The sequence below is a fragment of the Grampus griseus genome (genome assembly GCF_964374135.1).
Source record: "Grampus griseus genome assembly, chromosome: 6".
In the NCBI taxonomy this organism is placed as follows: domain Eukaryota; kingdom Metazoa; phylum Chordata; class Mammalia; order Artiodactyla; family Delphinidae; genus Grampus; species Grampus griseus.
The window spans coordinates 21,306,864-21,329,594 of record NC_139000.1 but is presented as its reverse complement, the minus strand read 5'-3'; the positions used below and the strand labels follow the sequence as shown (position 1 = coordinate 21,329,594).

Genomic DNA, 22,731 nt, shown 5'->3' with positions numbered 1-22,731 from the left:
GTAAGAGGCAAGAGTAAAGGGTGGGAGATGTTAACCTGTAGGGGGAGCTCAGGCACGGCCCCATCACTCCCCAAGAGTGACAATGGTGCCTTAGTCAAGGCCTCTGGCATTTGGGGGGATGGAGCTCTGTTTTAACCACCTTTTGATTGAGAATCTTTCGCCTCTCCTTCCAAGGCACTGGGGCAGTAGCAGGGGTCTAAGGCCGTCACCCACCACAGTTGGAGACCTAAGCAGGAGGCAGGGGATTCCACAGGGAGTAAGGCAAGGAGCTAATGGCTATGAGCACTGCTCTGGGCTGTAGCGAGCAACACGTCCCCAGTGTGATTTTTCCCTTGGGTTTATCCTTCCTGGCTTCTTCTTTCTTCCAGAGTGGTAAAGCATGACTCTAGGGATAAATCCAGCTAAAACAAAGGATTGGGATTTGGGCAGCAAAGTTCTGTTGGAGACAGCACTGGGAGAAATCTCAGGATGGCTGCAAGGCTAGTGAGCACAGCCCACGTCGAGCAAGCAGCATCTCGATGGGGCTGAGCATTTGTGTCTGAGACCACAGCAGGCTGCTCCGGGACCCGAAACAACAGGGCAGCTGAGAAGCTTGTGGGCAGAGGCTCACAAGGAAAACAAGGCTCCTGACCTGCGAGAGACACCAACAGACTACACTGGTCTCAGTTGTGGTAGTGATTTACGTGTAGGCATGAAGGTGTTTACTTCACCATGGGCAGACCTATGGGATGCAGGTTTGGGGCAGCAGGTTCCAGGAGATGACAAATGGCAAAGCAAAGCATTCACTCCCTCCAGGTTCTTTCCCCCACACACACCCAACCCCCATTTTTCTCATTTCTCAGCCAAAGCTGAAGTGCTGTTACATTTTTCTAGAAGAAATGGCATTAGGCCCTTATACTGCAGGAAATGAGCTTATGAAAAAGAACGTTGCTGTTGTCAATAGAGCCAAGATGGATTCCCAAGAGCTGGGGAATTCAAAGGCACAGAAAGAGTATTTTGCAGTTTTCAGCAGACCCTGAACGCTGGGGTCAATGCCTATTTGGCACACACATCAGGGCCATGCCTATCTGGAGTCATGCTGGTAGAGAGATGACAGCCCTGAGCCTTATTTTCACATCAGTCTCATCTCTCTCCACTTACTCTTTTATCTATCTATTTATTTATTTATTTATTTGGGCTGCACCGGGTCTTCGTTGCGGCATGCAGGATCTTTAGTTGCAGTATGCGGGCTTCTCAGTTGTGGCATGCACGTGGGATCTAGTTCCCTGATCAGGGACCGAACCAGGGCCCCCTGCATTGGGAGCACGTATTCCAACCCACTGGACCACCAGGGAAGTCCGTCTCCACTTACTCTTGACCCACTCAACTCAAAAGGCAGGGAAGAGGCAAGAGTAAAGTGTGGGAGATGATAAACTGCAGGAGGAACTCAGGCATGGCCCCATCACTACCAAAGAGGGACAACGGCATGTTTGTCAAGGCCTCTGGCATTCTGGAATGCCCTCACACCACAAGTACCACAGAGCTTCTTCCTCTGGGTCATGGCTCATAGCAAAGTTCCCATGATCGCCAGGAGTCATTCCGGGGGCAGCCTGGGGGCCAGAACATCTGCAGGTTCTCCAGCACTAGAACCCCTGCAACTCATTCCTCATCTATACGCAGTGACATCCAGAGGCCTACCTGCAACAAGCTCCTGAACTTGACTTGAACCCTGCAGAGTACAATAAACACCAGGTCACAGGATGTCTCAGAATTCAACAACTAGGATTCACAATCTTCTGGTTCCAGGCAAGCACTGGATAACTGCTGATACCCCAAAACTTGCTAAGCTTCTGCCCCACCTAAAGACACTGATGTTTCTGTGGCAACTGTGATTATGGAAGAAACTCAGTGTCATCAGGAAAAGTCATCACTCGGCTTTTACAAAGTGGTAAATGGGGATCTCAAAAAAAAAAAAAGGTCATGGGAATAACTGCCAATGGATATGGGACTTCTTTTTGGTGTTAATGAGATGTTCTAAAACTAGATAGTGGAGATTATTGCACAGCTTTGTGAATTATACTGAAAACAACTGAACTGTACCCTTCAAAAGGGTAGATTTTATGGTTTGTGAACTATAGCTCAATTTTCTTTTTTTTTTAAGAAGGGGAAGGTCACTAAATAATTACAAGGAGTAGAATAAACAGAAGCAGAGCCTAGATCAGGATTTTATTCCAGGAAGATTGGTTCTTCCTAGGCTGACATCTCTTTGGATCATAAAATATTTCTTTCTTCTTCTTCTTCTTCCTACCTTTTTAAAAACAGAAAGCATTCTGGGAAACTATACTGATATATACAGTTACAAAAGTTTTTCCTGTCAAACTCCCACAGCCTTGAAAACACAATTTCAGGTATCATGTCCTCCAGTCTCTCACCCACTTCCAAGGTAAGTGCCCCCACAGATTCTGGATTCTGGAAAGCGCCCTTTGCTTACCTATGACTAACACTTGATATGAAGTTAGCTGTCTGCCGTCACCTCCCACTAGCATAACCTTGGCACATAGAAAGCGCATGAAAAATGTAAATATATTGAATGAACTGAACACCAGATCATCATCTTGTAACGGTTGTTTTTGTTTGTTTGTTTTTGTTTTTGTTTTTTGCGGTACGCGGGCCTCTCACTGTTGTGGCCTCTCCCGTTGCGGAGCACAGGCTCCGGATGCGCAGGCTCAGCGGCCATGGCTCACGGGCCCAGCTGCTCCGCGGCATGTGGGATCTTCCCGGATCGGGGCACGAACCCGTGTCCCCTGCATCGGCAGGCAGACTCTCAACCACTGCGCCACCAGGGAAGACCAAGGGGTTGTTTTTTTTAATATTTATTTATTTGGCTGCGCCAGGTCTTAGTTGCAGCACACAGGGTCTTGGTTGCCCTGAGCAGGATCTTCCTTGCAGCATATGGGCTCTTAGTTGCAGCATGCAGGATCTAGTTCCCTGACCGGGAATCGAACCGGGCCCCCTGCGTTGGGAGCACAGAGTGCTAACCGCTGGACCACCAGGGAAGTGCCGAGGTTGTTTTATTTTTTAATTAGTATCTTTTTTTTTTTAAGGCACCTAATTTAAATCTGCAACACTGCACTTCTGCAATCATGTAGCAAGTAATTTGCTACTTAAAACAACAAGATATTGTAAAATGTTTTCTTTGAGGGAATGTGTTCATTCGTCGTGCCAAGAATAAATCAAATGTTCCCTTTGAGGGATTTTTACCTTGGTACAGGTCAAGAGGGAGAATGAATCTGAGCATCAAAACCAAAGATAAAAAATGCTCTCCTCTCTCTTTTTTTCTCCCCCAAACCTTTAAATATCACAAAGCTTTTAAGGAGAGTCATTAAGACTATGCAAAGCCATCTTAGAACCAGGAGTCTTTTCCTGCCTTTCCTCTTCATTACTGTTCAAAGATTTTCTTAGAAAACCTAAGAGCTATATTATCATGACAGGCTATAAATAGAGTTCAGATAATACAGGAGCTACTGAAAATTAGGAGGGTTTTGCCCACCCCTTGTATTTGACCAACATATGCCCAAAATCTGACCTTCAAAGCTACTGAGATCCTAAAAGCTCGACGTATTCACTCCTCACTCAACTTATTTCTCCAGGAGACAAGCCCGCATCCCTAACAGGTGCAGCACGCTGCTGCATCACAGGGCCCACCCCGTGGGCAATGTGCACAGAGCTGGCAGGTACCAGAGTCACTCCAAGGGAACTGCAGATGGCATACCATCTCGGAGAGCCCCCCCTTGTTGTTTGTTATAAAACTTTTCAAACACACAGAACAAGAAAAAGAATATTACAGTCTCCCCTAGTGCCACCCCTACCCTCAAGATTCAACAATCGTTCACATTTTGCCATTTAAAGTACCTTACAGATAAACTAACACTAGATACTTCATAATAACACCCCTAGGTACTTCAGCATGTAGCTCCCAAAATAAGAATATTATCCTAAATACCCCAGTACAGTTATTCCCTCTAACAAAGTGAACAATAATTCCCTAATATGAACTAATACTCAGTCCAAGTCCAAATTTCCCTCATAGACAAAGGAGAGTCCCTCCCTTAAATCACACTATGTCCTGTCTCCACCCTCGCCCTCCTCCACATCCCAGGTACTAGGCACCGTCCTGCCGTCACCATGTTGCCATCACTGCAGCCCCCTTCCCGAGTACCTGTGCAAAAGGTGCCGTCATTGGGGATGAACACCTTGTTGTTGTTTGTGGCTCGATATCCTTCTAGGCAAATGCAATAAAATCCTCCAAGTGTATTGTGACAAGACGTGTGGTTCCCACAGACCACAGTGGCTCCGAACTGGCACTCATTTTTATCTGTTGATACATTGAGACAACGCACAGAAAGGGCTGTCAATCCATCCCACGATCAATCACCCAGACTGTTCTCCTGTGTTATGGACTTGAGAATCAATATTCTGTGGCAACAGCAGAAAGATCTATTTCCCCAGCCTCTTCTCCTCTCACTATGCTTCTCAGACTACAGGACACGGGCCCCTCGTAGTCTTGCACCAGGTGTATTACAAAACCACAAGAGAAACCCAACATCTCAATCTGATAGTCCATCTTATTTGAAGAGTGGGAGAAGGGAATGCTTTTTGAACTTCTCCACACTTAAAAAGATCTTGTCATAGACCTGGGAAAACAAATCCAACAGAATCCCACTTTTCCAGCCCAACCATTCTCTTGCTTTTTTTTTTTTTAACAAAAACCAAGGTAGGATGATTTTACATCCAATGATTAACTGGAAAATTTGTTACTTCTGAGTTACCGGGAGACACAATGGAATTAGTGCTCAAGCCTCACCCAGGGGCAGGGCTAATGATGAGGCAGAAGCAGCTCCTGCTAATCGTCAGTGATCCATATAAATAATGTTAATCACCCAGTGAGGAGGGGCTGGAACATGGGATGCTGGATGAGACCACAGAACCTGCCCCAAGTATTTCTAATTCAACAATTTGACATCAATGTAAAATGAAAGTAAACCTCCCTCCCATCTCTGTCCTCCAGCCCAGGGGTCAGCAAACATTTTCTGTCAAAGGCCAGTCATAGGTCTCCAATTGCAACTACTCATGCATACTTTGGAGCACAAAAGCAGTCCCAGACAATCAGTAAACAAATTACTAATGAAAAACAGGCAGCAGTGAAGTTCGGCCCCCAAGCTCCAGGTTGCTGACTCTGCCCTAGCCTCTACCATCAGAGGAAACTCCTGTGACCAATTTCTTTTGCATCCTTTGAGAGCTGATCTAACCAGCTAGTTTTTTGGTGGGGGGATATCATCAACTTATGAACTGGAGTTTTCTTGTCTGTTATTTAGTGTTTTATTCCACTACTGGTTCCCTCAAAGCAGTTCAGTCGCCTCCCACAATTGCACTCCATTCCTGCTAACTCAAGAGCCAACCCCCCCTGCCCCCCGCCAGCCCCACTCAAAATCTGATGGGGTTTTATTTTTTTCATTTTTCTTATATTATCTTTTTTTAAATTTAATTAAACCTGGAACACTATTCATCATTAAAACCATCTGTGGTAAGATCTGCATGAGAGCTCAGACTAGCAGAACAGATCCTCAAGGCATTGCCAGGCCAAGTGTCCAGTCAGTCCAGCTTACTGAGCAGGGCACGGGGGTTTCAGATACAAGTCCACCTGTGCATAAGATGGAATAGTCCTGTCCTTTGCCATTGTTTCTGAGGCGTATCTCCCCTGCAGACTTCATCAGAAGGGACATCTGTGTTTGTATGAGATTCTAGAATTCTTAGGTCCCTTGATGTAATACCATGTTACAGCACCTCTGGCACACCTATGATCTTACCTGTAACCTACGGCATGGTCTCATCAGGCCAAGTACTGAGATATGCAGTGTGTAGTGTTTGGGAGCAAGTACCACGTAAATTAATAACGCCCCCTCCACCCACTCAGAGACGTTTCTATTGCTCAGAACTCAAAGAACAATCAAGATTGCAGTGAGCTTTCACGAAAGGAGGACTTCAGTAGGGGAGGGAGTAGAAAAGCCTTGTCCGTGCTCCCCAATCCCAACTTCATTTCTAAGCACCTGCTCGTAAGCAGTGGGGGAAGAATCTTATGGGCAGAATTCTAAAGAGAGAAGGCCCAACTCCAGCCTGCAGGAACGGGCAATGGTGTGTGATTGTGAAAACGTGTACCTGTGAAGTAGAATATGGCTTTTTAAACTCAGGACTTAATTGCCATTTTTCTTTAGGGAGGAAAAACAAAACAAAACAAAAACAAAGATACCACAACAAGGCCGTATATACTGTCAGTCCACAGCTACAAGGCAAAACCATCCATATTTTTACTGCAGGTAACATGGTTGCTGGGAGGAAACTGTGATTATCTTAACATTCACTACTACAAAGTTACTATGAAACTCTCCCTCTCTCTGAATGGGGCTTGAACCTGGATATTGTCTGACTCTCACGGCATGGTGAATGCTATGAGACAAAAAATTATCCCAGATGTTTCTAGCCCAAAGGTGTCTGTATTTCTTTAAGTCATCCAAGACCCTAAAGGGTCACAGCTACAAAAAATTTGGAGGATGGATCCTGGTAGACATGAGACTCAAAGCAACAGTATTTCACTAATCAGCCAAAACGTTGGCAACTGTGTTTTGTTTTTCCCCACGGTACTAAATAGTTTCCTATCAAAACAACTAGAGAAATTAAAAACTGCAATACTCACTCGAGTTGTTAAGTTAAATTCAAGAGTTAAAACAGATTTCAAATCTGTGTTAGGTCAGAGAGTTTCCAGAGATTCAAGTTCAATGACCTCTAACATGAGGGATAATTCCTTGGAAACGCTAGAGAAAGGATACATCCCAACACTAAAACAAAGACTTATTATAATTGACAAAACTTCTTGTAATAAAAACACATAAACAAAATAATGTTTTCCCCCCAAGGACATCAACTCTTTAACTCTAGAGAATCTTGTTTCTTGACTCAACTTTTCAACTTAACCCAGGATTCAGAACTTACCAATACATTGAGTCCTCCCATTGCCCACAAATCCGTATTTGCAAATACACATCTTCGTCCCTCCTCTTTGCAAGCAGGTAGCATGTTCATGGCAAGTGGCACAGACATCTAAAGCTGAATCATAAATTATATATATCAGGAAAAGAACATTTCAATCACCTACTCTAGGTGAGTCACATTTTGGGTAATAAACAGTTAAAATGGAGAACCAAAATTTGAATACCAAAATTATGAAGGGTAGACCTTATCCCATTCTTAGCTACCCATTGCCCATGGAGTAAAGTGCAAATCCCTCTACCTGGCAATCAATGCTCTTTTCCATCTAACCCCAGACTAACTCCTGCAGCCTCACTGCTCCCAAACCCAAATACACACAGTGTTCTCCAGGCAAGAGGCCAGCTACTCTTTCCCATACATACATGCTATCCACTGTCTTATGTCATGCCATAGTCACGATGCTCCCTTCGTCTAGAATGCCTATCTTTCCTTCTCTGTCCAACTAGCACCTGTTCCTATTTCAAGACCCAGTTTAATCATCACACTCTCCCTAAGGTCTTCCGCATTCCTCCATTCTTGAGGAAAATTAAATCTTCCTCTGTGCGCCCCTAACACTTGTACATTTCCATATCAACCATATTAATTTGTCAGTATATTCTATTCCACCTCTGTCTTCCCAGCTTGCTATTATGAACGAACGTCTCAAGGACAGGGATTATGTCATTTGCCCATACATCATTATGGCATGGCATAAACATTCAGTGTATTTTTATTGACCAACTGGATAAAGGAAACTGCAGTCCTACTGCCTACAACTTAAAAAGCAAATGGAAGGAAGAAGAACTCGTCTATTGCCCTATCCATTTTCCTTATAAGGAAACAGTGGTGAATGTGTTTAAAATGTCAGTGAGATAACAGCCAGGTCCCAGCAGGATGACCAGATCCCAATTATTTAGATAAGCAGCAAAAATGTTTGGGGCTAAAATTCCTGAAACATTCAAATCTACCAGATGGTGATACATGGCCCAAGATCAAACACGAATTTCTACCCGAGGCTATGCGGGATACTGTGTTGCACTCCCAGTGTCTGTAATATCAGGCGTGGCCTAGTAAGGAGAACATATCAGCATGGAATTTCATCTTAGTCTTGGCCCCATTACCACCCAGGTAATAAAGACTTAGGTCTCAGGCTGCTCTAGGCATGAAACCAACTGAGAAAGGGATATATATAAATTCTCTTAACCACGCTTGGTTTTGTTTTTTTTGTTGGTTTTTTTTTGCTGTACGTGGGCCTCTCACTGTTGTGGCCTCTCCCGTTGCGGAGCACAGGCTCCGGATGCACAGGCTCAGTGGCCATGGCTCACGGGTCCAGCCGCTCCGTGGCATGTGGGATCTTCCTGGACCGGGGCACGAACCCGTGTCCCCTGCACCGGCAGGCGGACTCTCAACCACTGCGCCACCAGGGAAGCCCACTTTATTTTTTTTAAAACAAAATATAACACAAAAATGAGACAAGCCATGCTTATCACTAATACTAAATTAACCATAGGATATTTACAAAATTTATTATATCCCAGACCATAAAGAAAAATGCAACAAGTTTCAAAAAAGTAGAAATTATAGAGGTCATACTGACTACCATGTAATAATGTAATAAAACTACAAAATAAAACATAAGACTTGCATTCCCAAAAGAAAACCTACTTGGAAACTACAGAACACTCTCCTAAATAATTCTTGGGGCAAAGAGGATATCAACATTGAAATGTTTAATACCAGACATAAAAGCTTATCTACACCAGAAAATTTGAGTTTGACATGTTTTTATATTTTAAAAGAGAGAAAGAAAAGCAGGCAGCTGGGGGAATGGGGGAAACTAAAATTTTAATACAAGAAGCTTGAAAAAAAGGAAAAAAACAAAATGGGGGTTTAAGAGGGGGGTGGTTAGGACTCAGTAAAGATTAAAAAGATGTTAAAGCATTAGAAAATATATTCAAATTCATTGGAAAAACAAAAAACTTTTGCCAAAGTCAGTGCATCATAAAGACCAGTAGTCAAAACTCAAGACCAGTGAAGGAAAACAAGGGTATATACAAACATACAACATTAGGAATAAGAAAGAGCTTGTAACAAAAAGTACATAACAATTTCTTTTAAAGTACAAATGAAAGACTTCCAGTTAAACACAGCAGATTTAATACACCTGCAACCCTCACCAAAAATTTAAAAATGAAATCAAGGACCAGAAAGGTATAAACTCTGGGAGAGAAGAGGACAGCAGACAAGGATGTTGACAATATTTCAGAAGATGAAAGAGATGGACATATGGGAACTGCCTGAGAGGAAGAAGTAAAAGCCAAGGAAGGAAGGAAGCAAAGAAAGGAAGAAAGGAAGGAAGGAAAGAAGGGAGGGAGGGAGGGAGGGGGCATTAATTAAAATAAAATTTAAAACGTAAATAAAAGCCAACTTGAAAGGCTCAGGAATGGAGTCACTTAGCACCCCAGAAGGCAAGCATGAAGGGTAGAGGCTGAGAGTTAAGCAACAAGTTGAAAATATGGAGAAGTAGTTAGATGCTCAGATCCCCTAACTCACCCTGGCATAAGATGGAGTTTTACAACCTGGAGAAAACAGATCAGGAAGGCTCCTGATTATAGGGGCAACAGACAGAGCTGAAGGGAGAATGAGTCTCCGTACTAAATGTCCACCAAGATGGGGTAAATTTATTTAACCATTTTAACATTTTGATACACAACATTTTAAAACAGTACCATAAGGACACTGTCAATCCATAATCACCTGCAACCAAAATCCTGGAAATACCTTCTAAATAATGGGTCCTGGGTCACCTCCACAAACCCAGCTGTGGTCAACCATATAATGATGGCCACTCACCCCAGCGTGTGTGGGGAGTACAATAATAGATATATACACTAAACTTTTGTTTTTAAGTATAGTTGATTTACAGTATTATGTTAGTTTCAGGTGTACAGCAAAGTGATTCGGTTATACATATATATGTATGTATCTGTATTCTTTTTTTCTACTGACACAAACACTATACTAATGAAATAATAAAATGATAAGATGTTTGATTTTTTTCCTATATGGAATACTTATCTTTATAAAGATGGCAGCATTTTTATATCCATCCAGTTCCAGAAACTAACATTAGATAGAAAATGATTACTTCATGTAACTGTTGAAAGAATCTAATAAACACGAAATATTAAGAAGCAAAGTAGTACCACCCACAGGCTCTGATCTTGTTAAACCACAGGCTCTGATTCAGTTGGTCTGGGGTGAGACCCTATATTTTGCATTTCTAACAAGCTGCCATGTGGACTACATTTTGAGTAGCAGGGATTCAAGGGCCCCTGAAGTCCTTTCCCTCTAATGTTCTGACACTTCATTCTTAGGGTACATGTTTTAATGACCAATTAGGAATAATTTAGCATAAGTGTAGCCCCAAGGACAGTACCTATCATGTTTGGCTCAATAAATGTTTTTTTGTTTTGTTTTGTTTTGTTTTTTTGCGGTACGCGGGCCTCTCACCGCCGCGGCCTCCCCCGTTGCGGAGCACAGGCTCCGGACGCGCAGGCCCAGCGGCCACGGCCCACGGGCCCAGCCGCTCCGCGGCACGCGGTATCCTCCCGGACCGGGGCACGAACCTGCATCCCCCGCATCGGCAGGCGGACTCTCAACCACTGCGCCACCAGGGAAGCCCTCAATAAATGTTTGTTTCCCATACTGGCGAAAAAGACAAGATGTGTGCCAGTCTACCAAAGGCTTCCCAGACCACCCGCAGAAGAGAAAGTGGTTTCCAGGGGTAGAGGGAACAAGAAGCTTCTTGTTCAGCCGATTAGCCCAGTCTGCAGGGCCTGGTAGGGAGGCCCTCTGAGTTCTAACTGCTTGAGGGACAAAGTTGTCTTCTGGGGGAAAAAAAAGGGGGGTAGGAAGCACAACCTCAATACAAGGAAAGGCAGGGGCTGGGGTGGGGTTGGGGGCTGCTTCTGACCACACAATAGTGTCCATTGGTCAAAAGCTCAGTTAAGAATCACTGGAGAAGAGCATAAATGTATACAACTAGTCTACAAAGCAATTTTGCAACAATTGTAAATTTTGCAGACATTAATTACATATTTATTGCTTTCTAGTTTATAGTTTTTTACTGCTACATAATGAATTACTCCAAAACTTAGCAACTTAAAACAATAAACATCTGTTGTCTCTCACACACACACACACACACAGAATCACTGGAGACAGAGTAACCAGTTCAACCCAGTTTTAATACTAAAAGTCCCCTGCCCAGGAAACCCCTCAGTTCGGTGCAAACCAAGACAGTTGATCACCCTACTTGGAGAGCTTGTTAAAACAGAATCGCCAGAGAGTTTGATTCAGTAGGTGTGAGTGGGGCCTGGGAATCTGCATTTCTAAGAAGATCCCAGCAACACTGAAAGTCTCCCTCAGTCTCAAGGACTTACGTCAGAATCCTGGGGAAAGAAAAGGTAATATCGAAGACATCTTTCACCAAGTCTAGACTGAGGCACAGCATAGCTATGGGGCCAACGTGACAGAGAGAATAACCCAATGGAGAAGAATTCTCCAGGCCTGTGTCAAGACCTCTGTGCCTTCCTTATAACCTGGGGGTGGAACTGTGTCAGGCAGCAGCTTCACATCCGAGCCAAGGATGACTTGACTTCTGTCTTCAGCAGATTCTGCTCAGGAGAGCAGAGAGGTGGCTGCCACACAGTAACTGAGGGGACTACTACAGGGGCGAGGGATCCCCCTCTTCCCCTCGCCCTAGGGATGCCTAGAATTACTGGCAGAGAAACAGGAGAGTGCGGACTCCAAAAATCTAGGAGGAAAAGCCTGACCAGTACTCTCTGTTACTCTTATTGTGTCCCCCAGCTGAGAGTTGCTCCTAGATTCACTTCCCTTCTCTACCCGTTAGTGACTAAGCCAGCTAAATCCACATCCAACAATGAGAGGACCAGGCAGGTTTTGGTGTCTCGACCTCGGCTGGAGTCTTCTCTCTTGTTCCCTAACTATGTGATCGAAGGCAAATGAAACTGTCAGAGCTCTGGTTTTAATCTGTAAGATGGAGATCGTGTTGCGAAGATTAAATGAGAAATATAAATGCTGTATGAGCTCAAAGCACTAGACAAAGAGCTAATTTACATGAATATCTATGTCTCTTTCCATAGATATTGTTATTGTTGTTAGAAACAAGTCATGCATGATGCAGTGCCTGGTAGGAGACACACTGGTTCAGAGCAGGGTTGAGAGAGAGAGAGAGATCACTTGGGCTACAATCCTAGCTTGGCCACTTGCTAGCTGGGTAATCCTTGATAATCTCTGTGCCTCCGTTTCCTGTAAATCTGTAATATGAGGATGATAATACACCTACCTCATATGGTTGTTTTGAGGATTAAAGAGTAAATGAGTTAATACGCATAAAGCAATTAGAATGTGAGACATTATTAATACAACCACTCAACAGCTCTTTGTTAATGAGTAAATGAAGGTACTGACAGCTAGCCAGCTCCCAGTCATACTAATGAAGAGAGTGATGGAGAGCTGCATTGATGCAAAAACCCAAAGCAACATCACTGTGTGGACAACTATTCATGGGGCTGATATTCTGGGAACCATACCTTCATTTCCATGATCACTCCTTGCTTCCTCCACATCCTCCCAGCCTTCTGGGTAATACCTGACTCAGAAGTTGCAAATTCAGCTTCCTCACCCTTTCAGCCCTGCTCACCCCTCCCTCCCCTCCCCTCCCCCGCACACCACGTAAACCTCGACATCAGGATGGAGTGGAGGCTGCCAGCCTGAGACTGCTCCTCTCGCTCTGTATTTCAATACTCAAGCAACAACTTACATGCACTCTTGAAATAACAGCAGCTGGACTGTGACAAAACAGTGAAGAGATTTTGTCCACTGTCAAGGGAAGAAGGAAGTGTTAAAAGCACAAATAGAGTGCTTGAATTCAAATCTTAATCTCATCCCCAGCCATTCACGGTCAGACCAAACAAGCCCACTGCACAGCCTTCCTGAGACCCTGTCTCTCAAACTCGTGGAGACATGTGGAAACAGATCCAATGACCTGAGGAAATAAGCAAAGGGGCGCAAAGCTCAGGAAGAGAAAGCATTCCCAAGTCTTCTGCAACACTATGGAAAATTGCATTGCTTGTAAGAGACGGCATCAAATTCCAGAAACAGAAGGAACCTGGGAGACCTCCTCTCCAACATCCCTCACAGAAAAAACCAAAAACATAGCCTGTGCTTTAAAAATCCGCCAAAGGACTTCTGTGGTGGTCCAGTGGTAAAGAATCCGCCTTCCAATGCAGGGGACGTGGGTTCCACCCCTGGTTAGGGAACTAAGATCCCACATGCTGTGGGGCAACCAAGCCTGTGCCACAACTACTGAGCCTGCCCACCACAACTAGAGAGAAGCCCACACACTGCAAGGAGGACCCTGCGCACCACAACGAAAGATCCCGCATGCTGCAACTGACACGATGCATCCAAAATGAAACTAAATAAATAAAATATTTTTTAAATAATAATAAAAAATAAAATAAAATAAAAATCTGCCAAGACAGAGAGCACTCTACTCTTTCAAGCAGTATAATCCTTGGGGGGCAATGGGAACCATCATCCAGTCCCCTTCTCCTCCCCAACCCAGGGCTGCCATTCCCCATCAGGAACCCAGAACCTTTCCTTGTGTAAAACGGTTATCAGCCCGCAGCTGCTTTTGCTCTTTTGCCCTCTTCTGACCATTTTCCTGTTTGACCAAGACCAACTTGCAGAGCGGGTCCCACACCTGGCCTCCAGACTAGGAACCAACCCATGCCGAGCACCCCAATGTCAATGCTTTAGAGCTCTGAGCAAAGCAGCCACACCCTAGGTTTATGTCCTGAATGTCACACATGAACAGGCTGCCCCACATTCTCGAGCAAGCTGAATACCTTTTTTTTTTTTTAAGATCCATGCAATTCAACACCCCTGTCTCCTCTGCAGAGCTAAGGCCAATAGGCCTCTTGCCACCTTTGGCTGCAGAGACCTAGGAGCCCACTTTAGGATTTGACCAGAAGCTGAGGATGTGCTCAGGGCCAAGTTCTTGGAGGGGGAACACAGGCTGTGGCGGGGATCGTCTTCATTGGCTCTAATCCTGCTACATTACTTTGAGCAACTGTAAGTCACTCCAAAACCACGCACCCGCTCCATTTCCCTTCTTTCCTCCTCTTCCTCACTCTGAACAGGGAATACGCTGCTGTGATTCATGACGACGGAGTGAAGACCAAGCCTATGGAATGCACGATTCAGGAAGTCAGGTGTACTTTACACAGCAACAACTTCCCCAACCCTCTCTACCACCGCTCCCCAAGCCTCTCAAGGCCTCTGCCTGCCCTCTGCACACCCTCTGGCCTTCCCAAACCCCAGCCGCTCCCAGACTCAGAGCAATGCCAGGAAAAGGTTAAGAAACAGGACTGACTGGTTCCAGCCCTCCTGGCCCATTCCTAACCTCTCTGTTCCCCTAGGGCTTGGCACCGTGCCCACCACCAACACCCTCCTGCTCTACCAACTACCACTTCACCCTTCCCTCACACTCAGGCCACCTGACTTTGGCTCCCCCACTCTCTCCTCCCTGAAACGCGTTGGATAGCAATTAAATGTAATTCAGCAATGTTACCGCGAGAGACTGAATATGCAAATGGACAACCCCAGACCACACATAAAAATAGAACTCTGGCCCATAATCTGCAGCCATCGGTCTAGGAAGTCAAACCACAACCTCTGTAGCAATAAGTCCCAAGTGGTCAGGATTTAATCAATATTGGACAGCTTCCATAATTTTTGCCCACGCTTCAAACTTAGGACCAATCAGAGAAAGCCAAATACACCCCCCTAACCAATCACACGAGATGCCTACTGTCAGAGAGGAGCTATCTCCAGCTTCCCAATGGCAACATCCTCCAACCAACCCGGGCATACCTGAAACCTTCCTTTCTGTTCCACTGTAAAGTCTTTACACTCCCCGGCCTGCCTGTGAGTCTCTGACAAATGTAAATGACGATCGCTGACTCTTTTGCTAGAGCAAGCTCTGAATAAGCAGCCTTTTCTCATTTGAGTGGTCTTCGTTTATTTCCATACCAGATTCCTAATACAAGCCACAGTCCCTACGCACAAGGAGCTCTTAGTCTAGTAAACAATTACATTGCAATATGGTGTAAGTGTATAGAGTAAGGGTACCTTATAAATATGTATGTATATAAGTAAGTGTGTAGTGGCCCATGTAATACAGTGCAGAGGGGCCTCCAGGAGGGAGGACAATTGGGCTGCTTTTGAAAAATGAACAGCACTAAGTAGCTAGCTGTGGGGGAAGGGAAGAGCTGTTCTCCATTCTTCTCCTTCCCTCCCCTCTCCCTATCGAGCTTTCCCACTTGTAGACCAACTTTGCTTTTTGACCTGCTCCAATAAATATCTCCTTTATTTTTCCATTTTCAGTTTCTCCCTCTACCCAATAATTCCCCTCATTCGTGCCGGAGTCTGCTTTACCACTTCCCCCAGCAAAAAAATTTCTTGCACTGACCTGGCCAGCCCAACTGAATGCTAACTTCTCTTTCCTTCTATCTTCTATCTTCTTTAAAGAATATCTACTCTGCAGCCAAAGTCCTGCACTCACTTGAGCCCTCTGCATCTGGCTCTCACCCTCAGTGCTCTGCTAGCTCTGGCTTCCACTGACAGAGTCACCAAATCCAAAGCCTTGTTCTCAGTCTCCACTCACTTGGCTCCCCTTCCCCTGGTTTCCTTGATGCTCTACTAGCCCGGTCTTCCTCCAATCTGTGTGGCCACTGCTCTTTCTCCTCCATGTGCATCTACCATCTGAACTTAGTCTTTCCAAGAATCTGTCCTGGTCCTCTTACTCTTATCAACCTCAAGGCTTCAAGTGACCATCGAGTCTCCATCATTTGCACACACTTACTGTCCACAGTCTCAACTCCCTGTTGGTTTCATCTCTCCAAAAGTCCTAGCATTACCTCGAATTCAGGATCTCCAAAACAACTAGGCATCTTTCTTCCAAAATCTTTTTTTCTCCTCCCACAGACCCATATACCCAAGTCACCCAGTCCTAAACCCTTAGTGTTCCAACTTCCCTTTTCTGTTCCTTTGCACCTTAACATCTGTCATTAAGTCCTTCCAGTTCCCTTTCTACCTTATCACCTACATGCAGTCCTCATCTCCCGCTGTCATGACTGTGGGGCCAGTCTTCCGGCCTCAGAACTTCTAGAACAGATATTACAACTTCCTCAATGGCCCTAAGCATCCAGTCAGTTCCCACATTGACCACTGCAAGGAAACCTGCCCTTAATCAAACCAGGTTCTACACAGTTGTAAATGATGGGAAAATGCCTGCACAAGGAGAGGGGGCTCATCCAGGTAACCCTGGCTTCCATTTCCCAAAATTCACCCCACAGCCGTTAAGCCGCTGCAGATGGATAGTCTTAGGTAGTTACTTTGTTCAACCATCTCAGGCCAGCAAGCCAATGGGACCCCAGTGGACAGTTTCCTAGGCTACAGTCTTAACACAAAGATTCTGAAATAGGCTCCAAGCATCTGCAAACTTTTACGCACACTGCCGTGGGAGACCAAGTTAGAGAAGGAAGTTAGAAAGCCCACCAGAGCATCTGATGGATAAAAATGGCCACTCCAGGAGGTTTGGCTGTCAAGAAAAACACCGTCCAGTGATGGTAAAAGTCCCAAGGTAAAGAGAATTGAGGGGAACAGGAGTCTGAGCCACAAAGTCCCCTCATATCTCCTTACACAGAATTTGCCATCCACTACAGGAGGAGTGTTTCATTTTATGAAGGAAGCTGGAAGCTTTTCTTATACCAGCTTTTACATCACTCCCTGTACTAAAAGCTGCAGTGATTTCCAATGGCTACTCACTGCCCAGGAACAACTAAGTCTAAATGCCTTGGTCTGCCAATCACAACACTCTGCCTTCTGGTTAAATCCAATCTGCTTTTCTGCCCCCCATTTCCCACGCACCTCCTACATACCAGTCAAACTGAAACACAGCCCCCATGCTTTCATGCCTTCGTGTGGTTCCTCACTTTGTCCCCTCCACCTGGAATTCATTAATTCTACACGTATTTGCGGAGAGCTGCTGTGCCCTCTGCTCTGAGTTGGGACGCCTTTTCCTCCTCTTCCCATAACCAAATATTACCAATCGTTGTTGGCCCAGTTCAAAGGTCACCTCATCCATGAGGCCACCAGATTCCCTTGGTCAGAAGTCGTCTTTCCCTCCTCTGACCACCCACCTCAGAACGCCTCTGATGGCGTTCTGCCTTTATTACAGTTATTTGAGTAAATGCCACCTTCCCTCCGTGTCTGAATCCTCTGCGTAACTCGTACCACGTTCAACACTGCGTTCTGCAGGGGGAATAAAAACTACTCCAACTGCCTAGAAATGGCTTATCTGCTTGTCTGTCTTCTGCAGAATATGAGCTCAGTAAGGACCAGCACAAGGGCCTCACACCCTTCACAGGGAAACTATTCAAGGACCATTCATCTGTTGAATGAATGGCTTAATAACTGCTTTATTCCCGTAAACTTCCTCACACTTCTTCCTCACCCTATTAGCATCTGGTTCTTCATCAAAGGGAAAAAATTAAAAGGTAGAAAGACAACTGCTCCGGGTCAAGAATTTGTCGCGGAAAAGCCACAGCCGGGCCGGAAGCGTGACAGTGCAGGCGGAACGCCCTTCCACGCCCTCGCGCGCCGGGCGCGGCTCTCCTGGCGGGGAGAGAGCCTCTCCCCTCGCTCGCGCCCGGCCCCCACTCGCGCCAGGTCTCCCGGGGGCGCGGGCCGGGCCGCTGCGCATTTGTTTCCCGCAGCCCAGGACCGGGCCTGAGGCGGAGAAGCCCGCCCAGGAGGCCCTCCCGCTTCTCGGAGCCCCGCCCTCCGATCCCCCACCTGCGCCCAGCTACCAGGCTCCTCGCCAGCCCGGCCCAGGGGCGGGGGAGCGTCCGGGGCGCGCCCGGCATAGTCCGGGCCGCCGCCCCCCGACCCCGCGCCGCGCCTGCTCCCCGCCTGCACTCACCGTCCGCGCCCGGCGTTCGGGGCACGCCGAGGGCCAGGCTGAGCAGCGGCAGGAGCGACAGCAGGCGCCCAGGCGGGAAGCCGGCGCCCCGGGGCCCCCGGGCCATGCCGCCGCCGCCGCCTCCCTCCCGGCGCCCCCGCGACTCCTTCTGCGGCCCCAAGGCGCCGAGATAAGGCGTCGGGCGCCCCGGGGAGGGGGCCGGGCGGGCCGCTTCCGGCGCCAAGCTAGGGAGCTGAGGGCTCCGCGGGGTCCCGGGGAGCGGCGGCGGCGGCGGTGCGCGGGCCCTTCCTCCCCGCCAGGCCCGCGCGCCACGGGGGACGCTCGTTCAGCCACTCGCGGCTTCACCTGGCCGTGCCCCCTGCTGCGCGCCGGGTACGCGGGGGGCCCGGGGACACGCTGCGGGTCCGGCTTAGTGACACAGCTGAACGTAGAGTCCCGGACTGTGCCAGAAGGAAACTGTCTCCCGTGCTCTAAGCGTGTGGAACGATCGCGGGATCCAAGGCGGTCGGGAGCTCAGGGAGGCACCCCCGGGGTGGCAAAGGAAGAGGGGTGAGGGGCAGAAGGAGCGGGAATCTTCTAGAAGCTGAAAGCGAGCCGGGCGACGTGGCTGGAGCTCCAAGGGCGAGAAGCCGCCAGTCCAGGCCACCCAGGGGCGACAGGCTTGACCAGGCGACAAGACCGTCTGGGGCGAGAGAGCTGGCAGGACTTCCTGCTGCCCCGAGGACACTCAGCTTGGGGCGTCAGGGAGGCTTCAGGAAGAAGTAAGCGAAGACCTGAGAGTGAGAAGGGCGCGGGAGAGGAGTCTAAGCGGTGAGAGGCGTGGGCAAAGAGACAGACTAGAGTGTATTCTAGCCATGGCGAGCAGGACCGCCTCAGATTGGAACGGACGGCTGGAGAGCGGCAGTGAGCTGCGGAAATAAAGACTTCATAAAGCATGTCAAGGAGGTTGCTCAGAAGCTGTCACGTGGTTTTCAGAAGCGCGACCTCATCAGGAAAGGCTCCCAGGGTCGGCTCTGTGGGATTGGGATTGGGTCTGAGGAGGCAGGGCGACGGCCTGGAGCTGCTTCAGGGCTCCAGACAAGAGAGGACACGTCCAGGAGCAGGGCACTGACAATGAGTGTGGAGGGAAGTGGCAAATGAGAGTGGTACTGGGTAGAATCCACTGGATTTTATGGCCTGTGGACTGTGGTGGACAAGGAAAGAGAAATTACAGATGTCACCGAAACTTTTGGTTTGGGCAACTGGGTTGATGGTGGCAGGAGTCACTGAGACAGAAACACAAAGGGAATTGTGGCAAGTTAGGGTAGAGAGGCTGCAGGGGGAGAAAAAATAAGTTCCAGGTTGAAGGCTTTCAGCTCGAGATGTCTGTAGGGCTCCCCAAGAGCAGAGCCTTCCACTCCTTCACCCATATCTTCACTTGCTTTCTCTCTGTGCCTTGAGCCCACTCTAACCCTAACCACCCATGAACACGCCCATATAAGGGTTCCACTTGTGCAGCCTTAAAAAGAAGTCGTTAAAAATACACTTCCGAGGCCCTTTTGCAGCAGGCTTTCTTGCTAATTATTTTTTGCTCAGCAAAGATAAGAGCCTGCTTTGGGGAGCAGGAGATGGACAGTGCAGGTAGTGCAAACTATCTCCTATTATTTAGACAGTTTCTTTGTTAAGCTCCGCTCTCCATGAACTTTGAAATCATGTCACTGTTTCAACAAAAAATACATTCAAGACATTTTTAAGCCAACCTATACTTCTCCTTCTCTGCCATGCTCCCCTGAAAAATAAATAAATTTAAATACATTTGTGTATATATGTGTGTAAGTATATATATATATATATATATATTTTTTAATTGGTGATGTCGGGAAAATATCCAAAATTTGGAAATGGGCAAAAGAGATTACTGGGTGTCTTTTCAGTGGGGTGCTGTGTGTTGTGTAGTAGCCCTTCTGGAGATTGATTCTAGAGGGTTGTGCACCTTTGATGGACTTTCTATTGACTATGCTATTTATAACTCTGTAGGGGTAAAGTTAACTTGCAGAAAGTTGATGATAATGCAAAAGATTCTTGTCCATAGCAATGCAAGTTAATTTTTCCAGTAGAGATATGGGTGATTTCTGCCAGATAAAAAATAAGATAAGCCGAATTAGATTTTGCCTTATATGATATAAATCAGTTACCCAGTTTTGCATCTATTAGCAAATTCATTTCATCATTCCTAACTGAAATATATGTAATATATATACATATATGTTCTTCACATTTTCCTTTAAACCTTATTATCTTACTAGTTCTCCTTTGAAGTCAACATCTTGCTGAGTCCCTCATGAATTGGTTAAATAAAATCTTAGATAAGTTTTCATTGTATGTTTGCATGAACCATGTTTTTTAAATTTTGAAAATTTTACGTTAGTACAATACATTATACTCATATTCTATGTTAGATTGTGTGACTTTCATCAGTTCTTTCTATTGGCTCATTTTCTGCTTTCAAACAAATATTTTTTTGCAAAAAAAAAAAAAAAAAAAAAACTACATCCTACCCAATGATGAGTTCATGGAACCACAGAATAAAAAATTATCTCCTCATCAGTATTTGTCACTAGAATTAAAAGAGAATATTGAACCAGTGTTAAATTTGGAGCAATGAGATCATTGCCGAGAAAATATTTAGCTTAAGAAAAGTGTTCTTCTTTTAAGAGAGCACGACCAATACACAAATATCTTCTAAAAGAGAATTTAGAGAGAGCTCTTTTTTCCCATGATATCAAGATTTTAATGACTTAATCTAAGAAAAAATTGACTTTTGGTTTCAAGATGGCATCATAAACCCTGAAAGATCTCTCTCCCCTGCTTCCCAAATCCCAGTAAATACACACATACACACACCCAATTAAGTATGCAGAAGTGCTTGCAAACAGCAGAGAATGCCATCAGTGAAGCAGATAGCTTTGAGAACTGCACTGGATTAGATTTGCCACGTGGCCTGCACAAAAACGTCCACTAAAAGAGATGGGAGGTGGGGTTAAAAAAAAAAAAACTAAAATACATGTAATTTAAAATTGTTTTAAATTATATGCACACTTCAAGTTACTATTTGTACATATTAACACAATGTTCATATTTTTAGGGGTTTTTTGTTTTGTTTTGTTTTCTTTTCTTGGCTGTGCTTCGTGGCATGCGGGATCTTGTTTCCCCCACCAGGGCTTGGAACTGCACGCCCTGCAGTGGAAGCGCAGACTCTTAACCACTGGACTGCCAGGGAAGGCCCTGTGCAGGTTTTATAATATTTTCAGATTTACTCCAGAACCACTATGTAGGAATTGTTGGGGAAAAAATGCATAGTACGCTTTTTACCAGTTCAAAGCATTTTATTTTCCTCATCTGTGTATATATTGTTCACTACAATCTGCTTCTTCAGGCTTTGGGCCACCAAATGCCAGTTTCCTGGCTCTCCAGAAAAACTATAATTTTCCACACTTAAAAAAATAACTTCTAGGGCTTCCCTGGTGGCGCAGTGGTTGAGAGTCCACCTGCCGATGCAGGGGACGCGGGTTCGTGCCCCGGTCTGGGAAGATCCCACATGCCGCGGAGCGGCTGGGCCCGTGAGCCATGGCCGCTGAGCCTGCGCATCCGGAGCCTGTGCTCCGCAACGGGAGAGGCCACAACAGTGAGAGGCCCGCGTACCGCAAAAAAATAAAATAAAAAATAACTTCTAACTTTTTAAAAAGTTTTTTTGTAGTCATTTACTCATCAGTGAACCTTCATGGGATTAGACAAAATATTTAAATCCTACCTAAAATATTGAGATTACTGACCGATCCGTGGAAGTGATCTTAAAGTACATCAAGCAGGTATACATAATCCAGAGAGCTTCCCGATTTGTTCCTGTTTCCCATCGTCGAAGGTTAAGAAATATTGAAGTCTATCTTAATGCATCTTGCTACACAATCAAAACATTCAATGACAGCAAAGAACACCCATGCTCACAGCAGCATTATTCACAAGAGCCAGAGGGTGGAAACAACCCAAATGTCCATCAAAGGATGAATGGATAAACAAAATGTGGTAGAGCCATACAATAGAATATTATTCAGCCTTAAAAAGGAAGTAAATTCTGACACATGCTATATTGTGGATGAACCTTGAGGGCATTATGCTAAGTGAAATAAGCCAGTTAAAAAAGGACAAGTACTGGAAATTCCCTGGCGGTCCAGGGTTTAGGACTCCACCCTCTCACTGCCTAGGGTCCTGGGTTCTATCCCTGGTCAGGGAACCAAAATCCCACAAGCCTCATGGCCAATAAAATAAAATAAAATAAAATAGGATAAGTACTGTAAGTTTCCACTTATGTGAGTTACTTAGAGTAGTCAAATTCATAGAGACAGAGAGTAGAAGAGTGGTTGCCAGGGGCTTGGGGGAGAGGGGAGTGGGAAGTTGATGTTTAATGAGTAGAGAGTTTCGACTTTGCAAGATGAAAAAATTCTGGGGGTGGGTCATGCTGATGGGTGCAAATCAAGGTGAACGTATGCCGCTGAACTGTACATTTAAACAAGATTTTAAAAATCAATGAGAAAAAAAACGTAGGTACCAATTTT

General features: G+C 45.8%; 1 protein-coding gene across 1 annotated transcript in view; it reads right to left on the bottom strand.

Moving 5' to 3' along the window:
• The window catches only part of SUSD1 (sushi domain containing 1), a gene marked incomplete at its 3' end in the record, with an annotated part of 123,224 nt that extends 104,964 nt beyond the window's left edge, over nucleotides 1-18,260 (bottom strand). Inside the window, exons 1-3 of the mRNA XM_082656867.1 lie at nucleotides 18,140-18,260; nucleotides 7,027-7,140; nucleotides 4,199-4,354 (exon numbers count right to left, since the gene is read on the bottom strand). Of these exons, the coding sequence (XP_082512993.1) occupies nucleotides 4,199-4,354; nucleotides 7,027-7,140; nucleotides 18,140-18,245 (376 nt within the window). The 5' untranslated portion in view covers nucleotides 18,246-18,260. The remainder of the gene's footprint in view (nucleotides 1-4,198; nucleotides 4,355-7,026; nucleotides 7,141-18,139) is intronic.
• Between the last annotated feature and the right edge of the window lie 4,471 nt (nucleotides 18,261-22,731).